Below are 20,074 nucleotides of genomic sequence, written 5' to 3'. Positions count from 1 at the left end.
ATCTGTTTATTCATAGAGATTCTCCTGATCGGAAACAAAGCTTCTTCTCTGTTGTCTGATGGAGGAGTCACAAGCATTTTGCTTTATGGCTTGTATATCTGGAAACAGCTGCATTCATTGTAAAGCTATTCACAGGGTGTTTTTTTCTCCTCGCAGCAGCTGATCTCCCGTTTTTATTAAATCTAATTTAGTGCTTCCGAGCAATGCACATTTTATCCTCTTAATAGTCAAATTACTATATACTCCAGCAATTACTTAATGTACTCTAATGAGATTTCCCCACAAAACGGCAGGATTCATTTATTTTAATGCGTGGGGGCTCTTTCCAAGGAGTTTATGCATCATGTCCCTTCAGAAGTCAAGCAGCTCTGGAGTCATAAATAGTGTGCATGGCTCAGGGGATGCTGCGTTGCTCTCTGGATTGTAGGCCTGTGATCTCCCCTGCAGCCTCGTACTTGAGCTCTTCTCCTCTGGGAGAATAACAGCAATGTTCAGGTCGTTCTTGACCTGTGCTGAGGTCTGACTCAAGAACTCTTAAATATTCATGTGTTCATGGATCTAAATGCTACGGACTCTAAAAGCAGAATTGAAAATATTGAAAAGGAATGCTAAAAAAAAAAGCCCAAGGGTTCTTCTGTGTTTGGCATGGTGTTTATCTAATATGCTTATGCACTAAAAGAAATTGTGCAGGCACTTTCCACGAATAGGGCTTGTGTCCCATTGCTGTTCTTTTTTAAAGCATTATAGGGACTAATCCCAATTTTATTTATTTACTTATTTATTGTTTGTGAAAAGTATTATACGAGTTAGATTAATAATTGAGTGATGTGAATTAAGAGAGTGATGGTCAGGAAGAGTTTCAAGTTCATCAATTAACATAAACCAATATTTGGTTTCAAACTAGCTTAATTTAGGCTAGATATGCAAAACTGTTACTGTACTTGCAACTGTGTAATTGTATGAATTGAGTATTTATTTCTAGAAAAACAAAAGGAAAACAAAAGACAAACTCACACAAACAGTATTTTTGTAATTACGATATATATATTGTCAGTACTTACAAAAATACTATATATATATATATATATATATATATATATATACTATTTTGTAGACTATTTGTGGAAGGTGCTAATAATATTTTAAATCCCAGATAGCATGAACTGATAATATGTGAAATTGAATTCTGTATAACCGAACAAACTTTGCTCTTCCAATATTTCTCTCTGCTCATATGTCTTTGGCTTCCAGACCGTCAAATCGCTGATATACTCTGGAAAGGTGAAGCAGGTCTAACAGCATTAATCCTCAAGGGCTGAAGATTGCTCAGCATGCTCCAGATGTTATCATTTTATTGTTTTTATAGGGTTCTATTGCACAGTAATGTCAATAAACACAGAGTTTACTTCTCCAGCTCTTCTATTGGTGGAATCTTGTCAGTAAAATGCATTTCTGAACTTCTCAGCAGATTGTTATGAAATGAATTTGCCGAAACAGCTTTAAACTTTTCAAACTTCTGTGCAAAAACTCTACCCACAAGCTATAGGCCTGTGTATGAATACTTTTATTTTATTTTATCAGGGAATGAAAGATGACCTGCAGGCCTTAAGGAGGCAAGGTACCTTTGATGAGGCCATTTACTTTTCTCTTTCTCTCTTTGACTCTGCTCATCTCCATTAAGGTCTTGAACTTTAAAAGCCTAGCTGAGACTCTTTTTCTGTTGAGCAGATCGAATAGGGTTGCTTAAGCGAGCTAGCCGACAGCTCTAAATGCAAAACTGCTCCAGAGGCTTGGATATGGTGCCAGGCTTAGTCTCTGGATTCAGCTTTGGTTCATTTGACAGTGATTTTTCTTGTTTGTTTGTTTGTTTTATTTATTTTTGTTGTTGTTGTTTTTTTTTAGGGGGGATTTTTGAACAAATGGATGGACCTGTGGCGCTCGTCAGCTCCGAGGAACTGGCTTTTAAATTCGCTGTTAATAATATCAACAGAAACAGAACATTATTGCCCAACACAACGTTAACATACGACATTCAGAGGATTAATATCTATGATAGCTTTGAGGCCTCCAGGAAAGGTAAGTGGTGTGAGAATGTAAAGGTTTGTGGCTTTAGACCACAACAAGGACCAGTTCACCCAAAAATGAAAATTTGTTGAAAATCATCCAAGATTAAGTTAAGAAAAGTTAGTTTGTTAATCAGAACAGATTTGGAGAAATGTAGCATTCAATCACTTGCTCACCAGCGAATCCTCCGCAGTGAATTCTGCCGTCAGAATTAGAGTCCGAACAGATGATAAAAAACATCACAATAATCCACGCCACTCCAGTCCATCAGTAAACGTCTTGTGAAATGAAAGGCTGCATGTTTGTAATAAGCAAATCCATTATTAAGACATTTTAACTTTAAACCATTGTTTCTGCAGTCCATAATCCATAATAACACTTATTCCGAAATCAAAGTCCATCCCCTGTTGTGCTCTCACATTAAAATACACTGATATTTTTGTTTAAAATGCATTTGGACTGTAAACAGTGCTTCATCTGTGCATATTTCTCTCCTGATTCAGATGTTATGACTTTTTCACTGCAGCAAGTAATATTATGTATAGAAGAAGCAATGGTTTGAAGTTAAAAAAATATGAATTTGTTTCTACAAACATGCAGTTTTTCACTTCACAAGATGTAAAGTGATGGACTGGAGTGGTGTGGATTACTTATTGTGATGTTTTTATCAGCTGTTTGGACTCTCATTCTGAGGGCACCCATTCACTGCAGAGGATCACTGGTGAACAAGTGATGGAATGATACGTGATGCATTTCTTCATATCTGTTCTGATGATGAAATAAACTCATATATGTCTTATGTAACTTGAGGGTGAATAAAATTTCAGCCAATTTATATATATACTGTATATATATTGGGGTGAACTATTATTTTAAGCAAATGTAACTTATAACTCTTTTACCAGTAAGTAATGACTATTATGAACTCTAAAAGTATTTCTTAGGCCAAAACCCAGTTTAAAGACCTCTGATCACAAACACCATAAAAACAGTAATATTGTGAAATGTACAAAAGAATATTCTGTATGCAGTGACATTTCTGTTTTGACATTTCTTACCACATGACCCACCGTCTGCTCTCGCCAGCGTGCGACCAGCTGTCTTTAGGTGTAGTTGCCATATTTGGACCGTCTCACAGCTCCTCATCGAATGCTGTACAGTCTATCTGCAATGCCCTGGAGGTGCCACACATTCAAGTGCGATGGAAACACCACCCGATGGACAACAGGGATTCATTTTATGCCAACCTGTACCCGGATTACTCTTCTCTCAGCTATGCTATCTTAGACCTGGTGCAGTTCCTCAAGTGGAAGACAGCCACCGTGGTTTACGATGACAGCACAGGTGAGAGATAATGGCTTTATGTCAGTGTGTCATTGTAAACTGTGTTACTTGATGAAGTCCTTGCAGCCAAAGTAGGACCGTCACCTTTAAGAGTGTTTTTGACTCTGTACTTCAGTGATAAGAAGCAGAAGTCTCTTGATTTTCCCATTGCTGTCAGTCTTCAGCCCTCGATAGACTAGAAATGGTTTGCATCAATGTAATGGAGCAATGCTGCTTCTGACAGGAACAAGAATGGAAAGCAATTCATCTGAGATGCAAAATATGTGATAAAAACATATTTATTATTAAAAACCAAGATAACTGCATGTTAAACTGAATGTCTGCTTCATAGTACAAGTTTTCAGAGCTGTGGCACAGAAGGAAGCATTTTGCTCTCAACATTTTAGTAGCTCTGCTCACAAGGGACCCGTGTTCGAATCTGGCGAAGGTCATGTCCCAAATTTCCGATCTTTCTTCATCCAAATTTTGCATGGTTTCTAGCTGGTCCAAGCTGTTATTTCTGGTCTGATCTAACTTGGCCTGGATTAGTTGGTCAACTCGATGGCAAGTACAAATGTCTAGAGATGTGGATCTCAAACTTTTTGATTCCAGGGGTCTCCTTTGTCCAAAACAACATGTGAAGGCCCTACCTCCTAATGTGAGCTGATATGTATGGAAGCCTGTTTCTGCCACTGAAAAAAAAAAAAAAAAAAAGACTCGAGTTATAAAGAGAGACTGAGATATAATGAGAGACTCATGTTCTCAGAATTGCAAGTTTATATCTCGCAGTTCTGACTTTATTTCTCAGAATTGCGACTTTATGTCTTGCAATTGCGAGTTTATATCATGCAATTCTGACTTTTTAACTCATAATTGCAAGTTTATATTAGGCAATTCTGAGAAAAAAAGTCAGAATTGCGAGTTTGTATCACACAATTCTGAGGAAAAATAAGTCAGAATTGTGAGATAAAAAGTCGCAATTACCTTTTTTTATTTTTTATTCAGTAGCAGAAATGGGCTGCCATAGATATATACCCCTGTTGTATGTATGCATATATGAATGAATGAATGAATGAATATTACTTTAACTACACTCTACGACAGTCTGTTAGTGTTTTTATTATTATTATTATTATTATTATTATTAAAGTAAAATAATATGTGAACTTAGCATAAAATGTCCCTGGCAGAAACCTTTTCCTAGAAAAAGTATTTCCAAATTCCATATTGAACAAATATTGGCCCAGTTAATGGACTAGACATTATATATATATATATATATATATATATATATATATATATATATATATATATATATATATATATATATATATATATATATATATATATATATATATATACAGGTAGGTGTCTAGTGATAGCAGTATATCAGTATGGTATACCATTTTTTTCAAGGTGGTTGCGGCTGTTAGGCCACATTCAACCAACAACATACCAGCTATCATGTTCAAAAACCTGCTTGATCGCCCCAGGCTGGTTTGAGCTGATACTGATATACTAAGTAATTGACTCTGGCACTCAACTCTTCTTGTGCAGGTTTAATCAGACTCCAGGAGTTAATTATGGCTCCATCCAGGTATAACATCAGGCTGAAGATCCGACAGCTCCCTCTGGACACCACGGACACCAGACCTCTGCTCAAAGAGATGAAAAGGAGCAGAGAGTTTCGCATTATCTTCGACTGCAGCCACATAATGGCTGCCCAGATCCTCAAACAAGTGAGTTCATACTCTGTAAAAGTGATGCACACTCATATCATACTATCCAGTGATGTTCTCTCAGAACTCAAGCCTGTTTGAAGTTTTAGTTCAGGTCTAGAGAAGCTGTATTAGATTAAAAAAAAAAAAAAAGGAAATTAAACTAAGCCATTAAATAATTTCTCTAATGGCACCCTGATGAAGGCCTGTGTGTGCAGATATGCATTGGGTTTAAAATATGTAGCCATCTAATAAAGACTTCATAATTTTAAAATCTATGTGAGATTGGTTGCTGACTTATGTGACAAAAAAGATGCTCTAAAGAAAGACTACGGTAGAAGTATTTATTCACTTTGTGGTTATTTGTACTGCTGTAGCTCTAGCATCATTTGTTTGAAGATGCCATTTGCTTGGCTGTTTTAAGAGAGCCAAACATCAAAGGTGTGTTGGCACCTAAAGAGTTTGTTAGTTTAGTTTTACTTAGTTGAAGTCTATGGCAGCACATAGAATCATACGGCAAAATCTTGCGAATACTTCAGGTTTAACTTAAATTCTTAGTGTATGCAGCCGAAAGCATGATCTTTCGTAGTATATTAAGTGTATGATCATAAGTATAATTGATATTTTCAAATCACATTTTCGAGATAAAAAGTCAAAATTATGAGATACTACATCATAATGAGATAAACAGTTGAAACTATGAGATAGTAAGTCACAATTATGAAATCAAAAAGTCAAACTTATGAGATACTAAGTCAACATGAGATGAGTTGAAACTAATGAGGTACTAAGTCATAATTATGAGATTAAAAAATTAGTTAAAAAATGAGTTAAAAAAGGTATAATTAAGACATGCTGTTCTTTTTTTGCATTAAATTACCACAATGACTTTATCTAATAATTTCAACTTTGTCCACATACAGAAATTACGACTCATAATTTGTGTGATTTATTTTTTTGGGGCCATTATACAAACACAATTTCTTATATTTTATCAGCCTGAAATATAAATACATAAAACACACTTTAGAATGTCATTTAAGAAACTTAGCAATGTAGAAATTGCTCTTTTTTTTATCCAGTGCTGTAGATGTGAAGCAAACATTTATGTGGTGCATTCACAAACTTGTCCTTGCGACAAAACAAAAGCTCATCTGATATCATCACAACTGCTATGGAGAATGTCTACTTCGGGTCAAATGGAGACTGAATATACTTTTCTATTTATATCGAAGTAAAAAAAACTCTGTCCAAGCAGCTACTGTTTTAAATCTTATATGTTTTTCAAAGGATCTCCAGACAGTACTTTGTTCTTCATTTCATTCAGCTTTGATGCTGCTGCATGTATCTTCCAGGTTTAACTGAAGGCTGTATTATTTCACATTTGAACTTATGAAAAAGTTGTGTCATTCTCTGTGGCCCGAGTCCTCTTAATAAGCTTAGTCCTGCAGTCACCTGTCTACAACCTGTCTGCGGCTCGTTTTTCTCTGTCAGCCTCTCCTGAACTTCTGTCGGTGCATGTACTCCCCCTCAGGCCAAAGAGAAATAGGAAATGCAGTCGGACAGAGAGTCTGTCTGAGCGTCTGTGGGCTAAATCCCAGAAGTCTTTAAAAGGCAGTCTATGCTTGTGGAGGTGTGTGTGTGCGCGAGGGACTGGGAGATACAGAACGTACAGGCACAGACATAGAAGGGGCTATTTCTGCAACCCATTGTAAGAAATGAAACAGTTTCTGACTTTTCCACAAACTTGAGTGATTACGGTCTAGAAGAGGGAAAGACCTCAGCATAACCTTGAGTTCTCCTCACGGCAGATGGCATAATTAAAGCAGACATACTGTATGAGCACCAAGGGAATAGTAAGCATTTGTATGAACATTGAAGGAAATGTATTGGGAGTAGCCATGACCAATTTATAAAGCAATCATTATGTTTGAGTGCAGGAAAAGGGGGCCCTATGATTTTCAAGATGCAGAAAATGTGAACAGAATCATGGAATCCAGACATAAAATTGGAACCAAATAACACTGAATGCCATGGAATTTGGCCAAATTTGAATGAATAAATAAAAAGCAGGGCTGTAAACACACACACACACACACACACACACACACACACACACACACACAAATAAATAAATAAATAGACAAACAAACAAACAAATAAAAAAAAAAAAAAAAAATAAAAAAAAAAAAAAAAAATAAAATAAAATAAAATAAAATAAAATAAAATAAAATAAAATAAAATAAATGATAGGGCTGTCAAATTGATTAACTGCAATTTATTGCATCCAAAATAAAAGTTTGTAAATAAACCATTATAATGCATTCAAACAAACACATAAATAAATACAATAAAATAAATATATAAATAGGGCCCTACAGGAATAGTAAATTAATTCTCATCATCATGTTGTTCCAAACCTTTTTGTTGAACGTACCCATTCTCTTTTGTTGTTTGCAAAAGACATTGATATCGTTTGCGTTCAGCAGAAGAACACAAGTTATATTTGGAGCTGCATGAGGGTGACAGGATGTTCATTTCTTTGGGTCATCTATCCCATTTAGGGCCCTTTTCACGATTAGAAGTTAGCTGCACTCGCTGTTGTGCTATATGATACAAGAAAATCAGAGAGAGACGTTGATAGATCAACAGAGTTGAATAGTTCTTCATAGTTCCGCTATTTTGATTCAGTCTCATTTGTCGTTCATTGTTTGTGTTGGATGCCACAATGATTGCAAATTACTCTGACATGGCATAGTGACCTTTTTCATTATTTTTTTTTCTACCCCCTCCCCTTCCTCCTCCTCCTCCTCCAGGCCCAGATGATGGGGATGATGACAGAGTACTATCACTACATCTTCACCACTCTGGTAATGTACCGCAGTACTAACAGCAAATTGAATGTCATTTGTTCTAGTGCTGCTCCCATTTTATTTTTTGATGAATGGCTTTTAATTGCAGATGAGCTTTGGATCCAGTCTGCAATATCAATTTCACTTGACAAAACAGCCTTAATGAAGTTTCTGCCACCCCAGTGTAAACATTAGCCCTTCCCTCAAGCTCAAATCAACAAAACGTCTTTGAAAAGCCTTTACAAAGGCAACAACGTGATTGACTTTTGTTCCACCTCTGGATTTTGAAAGCTCAGAAGTCTAAATTGCGGATCACTGTTTTTGGAGATTTCCTCCCTGTTGCAAACACTATTTCTCTTGAACAAATTTTGGTGTTGTTTCTAAATCAAGTGAGCTGCTTCACTCTCCACTACAAAGGCCTCATATCAGACATATTCAGAATGCTTATTCTAGCATTATTTATAGTATTCATATTTTTATATATTTTATTTAAACTTAAACTTCACTTGGTTTTTGGAACAGTTCGAGTGGACTTAAAATGCACCTCATGTGCCAAGCATCTGAGTTATGAGTGAGGTTTACTGATCCTTGCTAAAGGCTTGATTACTACCCAACACACTGAAAACTAATCAGCTGTGTGTTTTTCATTAGACTATTAAAATTTTTAGCCCATGTAAATTGATCTATGATGTTTTCACACATTTATTGTTCATTATGATAAATCGACCATAGCAGTCACCCCGAGGAGAAGACAGTGTAAATGAATGTACGCCATACTGTTGAACTGCATTATCTGAGTGCACAATGTGATACTGTCAGTAAATGTAGGTATTTGTGCATAAAATGTGGTTCTAGAATGTGCATGTATATACGATTGCACAGAAACTGAACAGCGAACATCTATATGTTGATTTTTTTTTTTTTTTTTTTAAGCTGTGGATTTGTCAAAAAAATAAAGGCAGTTTGGGTATTTATACTAACTGTAAAATAGTAGCAGATGAGTGTTTGCACTAAGTATGAATATCATCTGGAACACTTTAGATTAGGGACCAATTCTCACTAGTGCTTATTAGTATGCATATTACTGTGAATAACCATATTTATGACCCCTTAACAAAAACATATAAATAACATTTAACAAAAACAAAACTAAGTTAGATAATAGTGAGAATTGGCCCCCAAACTAAAGTATGACAATTACATTTTGCTCACACAAAATGCAAATGGTCATAGATGTTATTCAAAGTGTAAATAGAAGTAATACACTGTGTTTACTACAGGTAAAATATCTGAGCATTAGCAAGCAATGTTACTGAAATTGGCTTCTGGCAACAAGGTTGCTTATTTGCACTTAGTGTAAATAGACAAAGTTATTATTATTATTATTATTATTATTATTATTATTATTAAAAATAAAAATAAAAATAAAAATAAAACAAACATTCGAAAACCAAGTGTCATTTTTGGTGTGGGTGAACAACAATAAATAATAAAGATAAATCAAGCATTCGAAAACCAAGTGTCATTTTTGGTGTGGGTGAACAACAATATTGGATTTACTTGACATAACTTTGCTCATTTTATTATGTCTGACATGAGCAATGTACTGTAGCTATTTTCATAATGATATATATTAGGGGTGTAATGGTACACAAACATGGCTATTATTTCAACATATCATACATTATCTCAAAATCAGATATAATTTCTTTAAATCATATTTATTATTATTATTTAACAAAAAATAATATAATTATTATTATTATTATTATTATTATTATTATTATTATTATTATTATTATTATTATTATTTAACACAAAATAATATATTTGGAACTATACTGGTAACCAAACAGTTGCTGGGCCCTCATGACTTCCATATTAGGCCTATGAAAAAAAAAAAACTAGAAACTGACCAGACCAGAAACTGGTTGCGATCATTCTTTATAAAATTATACAAATTCTATTTACACAGTGCCTCTCATGATTCGTTTCATAACAGATTTATTTAAACATTAAATGATTAAGACATCACTAACAGGTAAAGTAAAATATAAAGAGTATATAGTCTAATATTTCACAAAATGCTCTTCTCTAGACTTCATTTATAGAGAACTAACGAGCTGTGGACACTGATGATGACCTGCCTGAGGTAAATGAACACACCTATTTATTTACAACATCATTCACTATATTCTCACTCATGTTTAAACACTAAAACAATTATTAAATATAGCATGAAAACTACAATCAAATATATTTTGCGATGATCCTGCTGCTGTTTGAACTGAGGCATTTATACAGTGATCTGTCAGACCAAATCAAAAGAGCGTCAAAACAGCATTTATTGTTTGAATTTCAAAAACAAAAGGACATAATTTGAAAGATGAGACTTTGTTTCTTATCAAAAGTAACAATATATAAAAATCGAAGATTCCAATGTTTCACTCGTGCAGTGGTAAAAACAATGCTGTATTTGTTTGGTACACATGCATACTGAACCAAAAGACCCATACCAAACATTTTCGGTATGAATACGTGTACCGTTACACCACTAATATATATATGATTGATGCTCAAATGCTATATTACAATTGATGCTCAAATGCTTAGAATGTAGTGGATTTCTAGTTGGATTATTGTAAAAAAAAGAAAATAAATAATATTTTCTTTTTTTACAATAATCCAACAAGAAATCCGCTGCATTCTAAGCATTTGAGCATCAATCATCGCTTATACGTTTAATGCCACATTGATACAGTAAAACATTAAGATGGAAAGAAGCCATAAAACAGAGTTCCAGCATAACATCTACATTTAACAAGAAATCATTTATTTTATAGTTCAAAAAGAGCTGTTTCTTGGGGCCAGCCATTTTCTGCATGTGGTTTTCATGCTTCTCTCCGAACAGTTCCAACCCCACAGGGTGTTAATGAAATAGTCTATTATATTCTACCATATTTCTTCACCGCCCCCACCTTCCCAACATGTTTGGCAATATGTAGGATGGTACAAGAAACAGAGCGACTGTTCTCAGAATAACACTCCAGACAATAGCATGCGTAGTGTGGGTGTGTGTTGGTATTGTTCTAGAGCGTTAATTAGCCTCAGCACATTACGGGAAGTTCTTTCAATGAACACGGTCTTGCTCGTTTTGCCATTCATTCTCAGATTTACAGAACCCCTTGTTAGGTGGCTGTGCCTTTTGCTTTGACCTCGTAAGACAAAAAAGATCTTGATTAATTTACACTTAATCTTAATGCTATTTTCCACCCCAGCAATTTCATTTTCAGAGTATTTTTTCCCACATCACTGCATTGAGAATATTAAATGTGAATCCTTTTTTGAAGAATCCACACTGTTAAAATCATTGAATGCCCAGAAATACTGATACATTTTAGTGTCAGGTCGGCATTCAGAGCGGTGTGAAGTGTTTACGGTTCAATTGGCTGGATGGGAGCAGTGGAGACCGGATTACAGAGGAAATAACTGTTTCAATCAGCTATTGTGCGAATGACTCCTGGCTCACTGTCTATGATATCATACATGCTGGCACAGAGGTGTACGTCCCACTATGCTTCATCTGGCTGTACCCAGGCGGCCTGGAAAGCATGGTATTATCCTTCATCTCTTTTATTTTTGCTCTGTCTATCTTCTTTTTTGCTCCTGCTTTTATTAGGGGACAAAGAGACAAGAAGCCTCTCACCCAGCAACAATGAAGCTCAATTCAGGCCGGTTAAATGAGATCCTTTTCTCTCTCTTTCCTCTAGGATCTCATGGCCATAAACCTGGAGCCGTATCGCTTCTGTGGTGTCAATATGACTGGCTTCCGCATCCTAAATGTGGACAATCCTCAGGTTGTCTCCATTGTGGAGAAGTGGTCCCTTGAGAGGCAGATTCCCCCAAAACCAGACTCCGGTCTCCTGGAAGGGATCATGACGGTATGCTTCCATTTTCTCTCTGAATGTCACCACCAGCTAATCAAAAAAAGAAATGGCACATTAAACAATAGCACAAAAGCTTTGAATAAGTTCCACTTGTATCCAATCTAATCCATAGCCATACATATTCAGTTAATCCATACTCTTAAAAAAATAACCTTTAAGGGAGATATTTATTTCTTAGTATATTCCAAGACTGTGAAAAGTTTCAGATGGATTTGTTGTCTATAATAATAATAATTACCATGGTCGGAAGAACAATTGTGGTACTCAAATACAGTATCTATTTGTTTGCTAGGTAATAGAATAATTTAGACTGCAGCAGTTCAGATTTAATAATCCCAAATGGTATGCCTTATACGCTGCCATTATTGAATACCATGATATCATAAAGATTGGTTTCAAGTGCATGGCTTTTGTGATTATCTATTAATCAGTTTCACAGTAGTTCAAATACTCCTACGCCGTTCCGTAGAATTTCTGATTATTTTAATGTAGAGGAGTACTGTTATCACACACACACACACATACACACACACAAATGCATTCAGTGCTACCATTTCCTTTAAATGGTCTTTTTGTTTCATAAATATTAAAGGTGCACTTTGTCTTTTGTGTAACGTTGAAAACCCTGGCATATGCATCTTAGATGGCATTATTGTATTTGAAACAGCTAACAAGACTGATGTGAGGCATATAGTTTCTACCACATCCATCTATGTGTTGAATGTTTGAATACAGTCCATTGCAACCACTCAGTTTAGTCTGCCCAGCTATCGACTGAATGTACTTTTCCATCAGGTCTAGTGTTCCCAACACTCTTTTATTACCCACAGCTCTCAAATCACAACAACGTTTTGCCTGGCTACAAGAAGCCTATGGCAAGGTCGATATAAAGGACATCTCAGTGAACACATCTTCCTGCGGACATGCTCGATCTAGAGTAGCTTACATTGCCTGAACAAGCCCTCATCTCTCCAGAAGATTGTTACAGTAGGATGTGTTAGAGTTCGGGCAAGTAAATGATGTACCAGTTATTTTCTTGCTTTTTATTCTTTGCAGAAAGAATCAGTCCAGTTGCTTTATGGCTGGTGACAATAGCAGAGCAGGAAAAATAACATGTTTTTGTCTATATTGAGTATTTTGGCACTTGCTTGGGTGACCAATCCTGCTCCTGAATGGCCAGTGTCCCATAGATTTGCCCCAACACACGAGTACTTTTTTTTAAAGTAATTTTAAAGACCTTGATTATCTGGTTCGTGTGTGTTTTTAATTGGTATGACCTAAGCTCTGCAGGACAGTGACCTTCCAAGAGAAAGATTGGACAGCCTTGGTATATGTTAGAGGGAAAGTTTTAAGAGCTGGGAAAGAAACTGACTGAAGAGGGTTGGAGACCAGATACATCCTTGCTGAAAGCCACAGTAGATGTTAATGTTCTTTGATGAGCTGAGCTTGGGGGATCAAAAACCTTGGTCAGATTTGTGAGGTACAAGGTTTTATGCTGCTCCTAGCATTTCTCCTGGAGTTGGGGAAGCTATATCATGTCCATCTTTCAATGTGTAAAATAAAACTTTTTAGCCTGTCATGTACCTGTAGGGCAATACATTGTGAACTTTTCTGAAGATATTTATTGCAGATAGTTTGCCGACACTTGAAAGCAGGGACGGATAAGTCCAGTCTAGGAGGGGGTCACCTCATCCTGCAGAGTTTAAACTGTATAATAAAAATATGTGCAGTTCATTATAGTCTTAAAGTGGTTTTAAGCTTCATAGCTAATCAAACACACCTCATAAATCAAACCAACGTTTTTAGGATTACTTAAATATTACAGACAAGTTTTTTTTGATTAGGGATTAAATCGTCAATGGCTCAAATAGTATCTTAGTTGGAGCAACTCATTTATTTGAGAACAGAGTTCATTTAATTACATCTGGATGTGTGTTTAAGGCATATTAGGTACATTTTCATAGTTCTTCTGGAAATATATTCTGATGTAGGGCATCCTTATGCCTTTTTATAAGTTCTCATTTTTTTTTTTTTTTTTTTTCTGAATCTTACATGTTGAGGGTGTTCAGCATTTTCGTTCGACTCTGCAGATAGATTCCCTTATTTTTGTCCATCAAAGTCAGGACTCCAAAGTAACATATGGGAGATACAGGTGCCACCAAATACTACAAAATGGTAGCGCCGACACCTGATTAGGTAGAATTGGCGGAGGGAACAGAAACAAATAATATAGTACATTATTTGTCTCATGGAAATCATTTTTGGGCAGTAAAGCATACAGTTTGAGTTGGGATTAAGATGTAAATTTACTTAACTATAACATCTGTAATAAGTGTAAATACATTCTGTGTAAGTGTATTTTTTATTGGGAAAATTTAAATATTCTGGACCATAATCTGTAATATTCTATACCACATTTCTGCCAAAATGCCATGGTTACAGTTAGTGTTACTACAGTAAATCTGTGACAAATATTGGTAATTTGTTGATTAAAAAGCCTTCTAAATAGATTGTGCATGCCACAAAGTTTTTCCTGTTTTCAACATCAGTACTGTTTCATCTAGCTTAAAATCACAAAGACATCTGGGTTTTGCTGAATTTAAGTGTTCCTCAGTGGATCGTGTGATCGAGATCAGTCCACAAATAAACATACCTTCTCTGAGTTCAAATGAGTACCACTGTTCCGTTCCACTTTTGGAGCATTTGCCATTTGATGTTTCTCATCAAAATAGCAGCGCAAAATCAAAGAGAGTTGGGCAACTTTGGAGCTAATGAAATGCTAACAAAACAGCACAAAGAAAGGCACTACCATTTAGTCGCAGTTTGGAGCAATGCAATGTCACACCCATGTGTAAGCAAGCAATGCAGTGAATTCTGTACAATTTACAGTACAAAGATAGAAACAATTAGTTGTCAAAGAATTATTTTTCTACACTTATACTTTTTTTTAATTATTAGACATTTATACTTGTAGAATTGGTCAGTTGAACAACGATGCATCACCAAAAAAAGTCTGTAATAAGTGCAATTCATCTAATTTGCAAATGAAGCACTTGCTTGTTAGAAGCTTACTATATTATCACACATGATGCACTATTAAAACAATAAATATGAACCATGGAAGCTTTGGCACACAACAACGACATGAAAATGTTGCCTAATTTCTTGAACCCTTCCCCCTTCCTCCTCCTCCTTGAAGAACAACAAACCATTTATTCATACACACTGTCTCCTAGCATCAGACTTGAATCAAATGTTGAAGAGTTTTCTTCTGCTTACATTTTGATTCAACTGTGCTAATGGCGCTGAGCAGTGGCCCAGTTTGCTGTTTGACAAGGTTGTCAACTGGTCAGGTCTTGCACTCCTCTCGCTTGTCGGATCCTTTCAGCTAACATATTGCCCCCCCTATTTATTCCAGACAGATGCTGCTCTGACGTACGACGCAGTCCACATTGTGTCGGTTTCTTACCAGCATGCGCCGCAGATGACTGTCAACTCATTGCAGTGTCATCGCCACAAACCCTGGAGGTTCGGAGGACGCTTCATGAGTTTCATTAAAGAGGTAATGACAATCGCTCATGGCACTGCTGTCACAAACACTTCTGCTCTCCAGAGACAAGATAAGATATATAAGATACTGTTTAAATAACAGAGTATCAGCTTCTCTGCTCGACATTTGTCATTGATGCCTGTTTAAGCTAATTTTAAGTGGATATCTTTTTATTTGTGATTTAAACTGCGTTGTTGTATACGGTGACCCCAAAAAGTATCTGCACACTTTAGCAATGATTGCAAAATTTTCAACTCAATATTTTAATGAATTTGGGTATTTTCAATCCTTTTAAATATTTTAATTTGCATTTTAAAGAAAGATAGCACAAGCACACTTTTTAAGTTAAAGATTTCATAAAAGTTATACATTATATAAAACAATACATTTAAAAAATAAAATAAAGCATGACATTTCTATTCTTTGTAATTGACTGGTAAACACTTTATAATGAAATACAGTTGATTACAGTAATATTCTTAAGTTATACAGAGAAAATCAAGCTTTTGTTTAGTTATTGACCTATATGTATATACCTATGTGTGTGTGTGTATACATACATACATATATACACACACACACACACATATATATATATATATATATATATATATATATATATATATATATATATATATATATATATATATATATAATTTTCTCAGGTAGCGCAAATTTCACATAGAGCACACAGTTAATATGACATGAATGCAACATAGAAGCAAACTGTATATAGCCCAGCATAGTTTGAAATCAAAGTTTGAAGTTTGTCAATCACAACATTTTTAGTCATAGCACAACTCTTCTGTCAGTGTACAATTTGCATGGTCCGACTATTACACAACGAGTACACTCATGTTTATGCAGCCTACAAATGCACATTTCAGAGGATATCATAGTTGCAGTTTTTAAGGTTAAATGTTTATTAGATAATAAAAGACTTGTTTAAATGAAATGCATAAAGCAGATGAGAAAGTAGCCCTGTGTGCTCAGTTCTCTGCAGTGTCAAAATAAAAGTTCCACATGCTGTCAAAATATCAGCTGAACAGAAAAATAATAATAATAAAAAAAAAAGACTGGTCAACGATGATGATTAAAAAATAATAATAAAAAAGTGGCACTACTTTTTTATATTTAGGGTCCCTGGCTGTGCATCCCTGAGTCTCTAAATATTTTAAATGTATGTAAGGCAATGACATTGCTACATTTGTATGGTTTCAAAAGGTTTTTTTTTTTTTTTGGTCTTTAAACAGTACACTATACTGTATAAGTGTGGCACCTGTGGTATCTTTCTGTGAAAAAATATCATTCACTCACACATCCCTATACTTTTAATCATGACCTAAATGTCCAAACACCTTTACTAACTAGTCATTAGTAAATACTTTTACAACTGATAAATTCCACATCATTATTCAGAGGCGATCTTTGGTTTTAATGGTGAATCCATTTTAATTGCCTCATTTAAGTGCAGTAGATAAGTTGATTGCAGAAAGTTTGCATTCGTACTGTTCTGGCCCAGCACTACTACACTCACAATGTCCCACTTTCTCATCACCGTGTGCTTCGCACGCAAATGTGCTCATCATAATCAGCTCTTATTTCAGCGCACAAGAGAGACTTTGATTGGGACTCATAATAGGCAGATTAGAGTTGTTGAACACAGCTCTGTGGAACGGCGTGTATGAGAGAAGAGCAAAATGAGGGCCGTGGAGTTGGCGTGGAGAGCATTGTCTCTCTTTGGCATAGCAGAGAACACACGTTCTTGTGAAATGTCCTCGCTCTTAAACAAGAAAGAGGTGTTTAATTTGGAAGAGGTTATGGAGAGAGCTGGAGATCACTGTGTGTTGTTTGGGGGAGGAGCTCTCTACTTAGGGGATGAGGGAGGAATGGAGAGGAGGAGTTGCAATGTAATTTTTTCGGTGTCTCTAGAGATTTTTGCAAGTGAGATGGTCGTTAATTAGGACGGAGGTCTTGGGGGAAGATGTATCTGAGGCACTGGGATGTAAAATGTAATTAAAAACGAAATAGAAGCTGTGTGTGTGTGCTTATGAGGAAGTGTATTAGGGGGTGCGTGTATGCAAGCGCAAGTATGTGTGCCTGACTTGGACAAGAAATGAATAACTGACTACATTTCAATTCATGAATGTGAATTTGAATGGATTTGAACACACACTGCAGAATGTTGAATTGGATTTTGAATTAAAGATTATCTTATTTCCGCTGGTTGTCATTGCTACATTTCCTTGAAAATGGAAAATATAAAAAATGAACAAATACAAAATATTTATGACAACTATAATAGTGTATCAGTGATACTAAAACAACACTGTACTAAACTGAAATTCAACAGTCATAAATGAATTTATGACACAACAAATTAATTTCATAAGTCCAACAAAACGTAAACAATTACAACATACATCATCTAATGTTTCCTATTTTCCCCTAATATATACTGTAGAATACATTTTCCTCAACTGGTTTGATACATTTCTGTAATGCTGTCAACAGCATTACAGAATGCCACAACATCACAAAATAGCAATTACATTTTTTGATTATTTATAGAAGTAAATATTAACAAAATTGACAACTGTTAACTATTTAAGCTTGATGATTATAAACAAGAGTATCAGGAGAATGTATTTTTCGCTGTACTGTCAATTCTAGATAAGTACTTTATTTTGGCACATTCTGGAGATTTTGGGGTTAAACAGAGCATGTATTAAATGAATATGTTATTGTTTAAATATAATGGAAGCAAATTAAATACTACTTGTTGGTGGCATTTCAGTATTTATTATTAAAATAATGTAATGTTTCTGAAAATGTCCCATAAACTATATAATATAGCATGCATGATTTAGCTCAATTTAAGTTTTTTTTTTTTGTTTTTTTTTTGTCACCAGTTCTGCCTCCTTTGCTGATTTAAATGGAATTCAAATTGGGGAATTTAATTAATACTGAAATAGCATTCTCAATTAAATTCTGAATATTGCACAACCCTGGTTTGTTTAAATTGTCGAACATCTCTCTCTGTTCTTTCATCTCATTGGGATGGCCTGACGGGACGTCTGTGCTTCAACAAAACCACAGGTCTGCGCACTGACTTTGATCTTGACATTGTGAGTCTTAAGGAGGAAGGCCTTCAAAAGGTAAACCACCACATAAACACATAACAACTGTCTCAAATCAGTCACAACATAACTCCCAAACAGAGCACATATAGGATAATAATGCTTTTGCTATGTCTCCATGCTTTTTTGCACAGTAGGAGGGATAAAATGATCAAAAGCTGTTTTCTTCCGCTAATGCTGGCGTGTTTAACAACTCACTTTTGTTTTGCATAGTCGATTATGCCAGAAACATTCACGCTGCCAAAGAACAAATATGCGTCATTGCAAAGGATTGTTTCTCCCCTCAAATAACCTTCTGATCTCACAGTCTAGTATACTGAAACCTCTTGTACATTGTCTCATTTGGTCCCCATTGCTGTGCAAATAAAGAGCAATTTGTGTCTTACGTTTAATTTACCTCCTAACAAGGAAGCAAATGAGGTGTTTAAACATAAGCATAAGTTAGTGGATCATAAAGCAAATTGGATTAGTGTACAAAGTACTGTTAATTACAAGCCTCCGTTAATGACCGGCTGAAGTTACACATAGCATGCTTTTGTGCAGTCATGAGGTATGTAAATATAACTGCACTAAATTAATTATATATATATATATATATATTTATTTCTGATTTGGGGATTTAAGTGTATGACATCTGGCAACCCAACCATGAAAGTTGCACTAAAAACCAGCTAAAAATATCACCAGCTCGAATTCAGTAGCACACACACACACAAAATGATAAAACCCATAATTCTGTAGAGAAATCTAATGCAATCCCCAGTAACATGCACATATTTCTCTTAGTAGACCAGAAGATGTTCAGAAAAAAAAATTATATTATTCTGCATTTTAGATTGGAATAAGCAGGTTGAAAAATCTGTTCATTTTGAGAACGCCAAGAAAGTCTCCTTTCAGCAATGTGTATAAAAAATCGTGCCTTCCCCTGATAATCACTTTTAATGAATTGAGTTAATTGCAGTCAATTTGCAATAATGGAACATCACCCTATAAAGTGGCGTAGCATATCATCTGAACGTGCATCACCTAGAATTTGCCCAATCTGTAACTAATACATGTGTCAAGCCATATGCATATGTTAGGCTCTGCATCAGGTGAGCGGTGTTATCGGGTGATTTTTGCACCTGCGTGACTGAGATTTGCCGCTCTTGTTGCTTTATGAATATGAGAACAGTTGTGGTGTTGCAGGAGGGGGCAGTGTCACACGTCCACAGACAGAAATGGATACAGACAGCTATGAGGTCATTTGCAGTAATGATTTGTTGAGGAGTGACTGAACAATATGCACGACTTCCTTTTTTCCTTGTTTGTGCAAACTAGCTTAATTTGCCCAGATTCGCTGATATTATAGAGGGAATATTCACAGTACAGCTATTTCAACTCATCTGCTGTCTGCATTTTACTGTGTATATGTTTGCTGTGTGTTTGTACCTTAATTAATTGTAAGTGTGTTTTGTTTCTGATATCCTTTGAGGCAGAT

The 20,074-nt window shown here is 35.4% G+C and overlaps 1 protein-coding gene across 1 annotated transcript in view; it reads left to right on the top strand.

The window, feature by feature from the left end:
• Nucleotides 1-20,074, top strand: part of LOC109105284 (glutamate receptor ionotropic, kainate 3-like) — a 124,257-nt gene that overhangs the window by 53,550 nt on the left and 50,633 nt on the right. Inside the window, exons 2-8 of the mRNA XM_042755774.1 lie at nucleotides 1,903-2,076; nucleotides 3,151-3,408; nucleotides 4,945-5,126; nucleotides 7,922-7,975; nucleotides 11,728-11,898; nucleotides 15,323-15,466; nucleotides 18,505-18,612. Coding sequence (XP_042611708.1) covers nucleotides 1,903-2,076; nucleotides 3,151-3,408; nucleotides 4,945-5,126; nucleotides 7,922-7,975; nucleotides 11,728-11,898; nucleotides 15,323-15,466; nucleotides 18,505-18,612 — 1,091 coding nt within the window. The remainder of the gene's footprint in view (nucleotides 1-1,902; nucleotides 2,077-3,150; nucleotides 3,409-4,944; nucleotides 5,127-7,921; nucleotides 7,976-11,727; nucleotides 11,899-15,322; nucleotides 15,467-18,504; nucleotides 18,613-20,074) is intronic.

This window comes from Cyprinus carpio, unplaced genomic scaffold, assembly GCF_018340385.1.
Source record: "Cyprinus carpio isolate SPL01 unplaced genomic scaffold, ASM1834038v1 S000006746, whole genome shotgun sequence".
Classification (NCBI taxonomy): Eukaryota; Metazoa; Chordata; class Actinopteri; order Cypriniformes; family Cyprinidae; genus Cyprinus; species Cyprinus carpio.
Note: the sequence above shows the minus strand (reverse complement) of the source record. Positions and strands in the feature narration are given on the sequence as shown.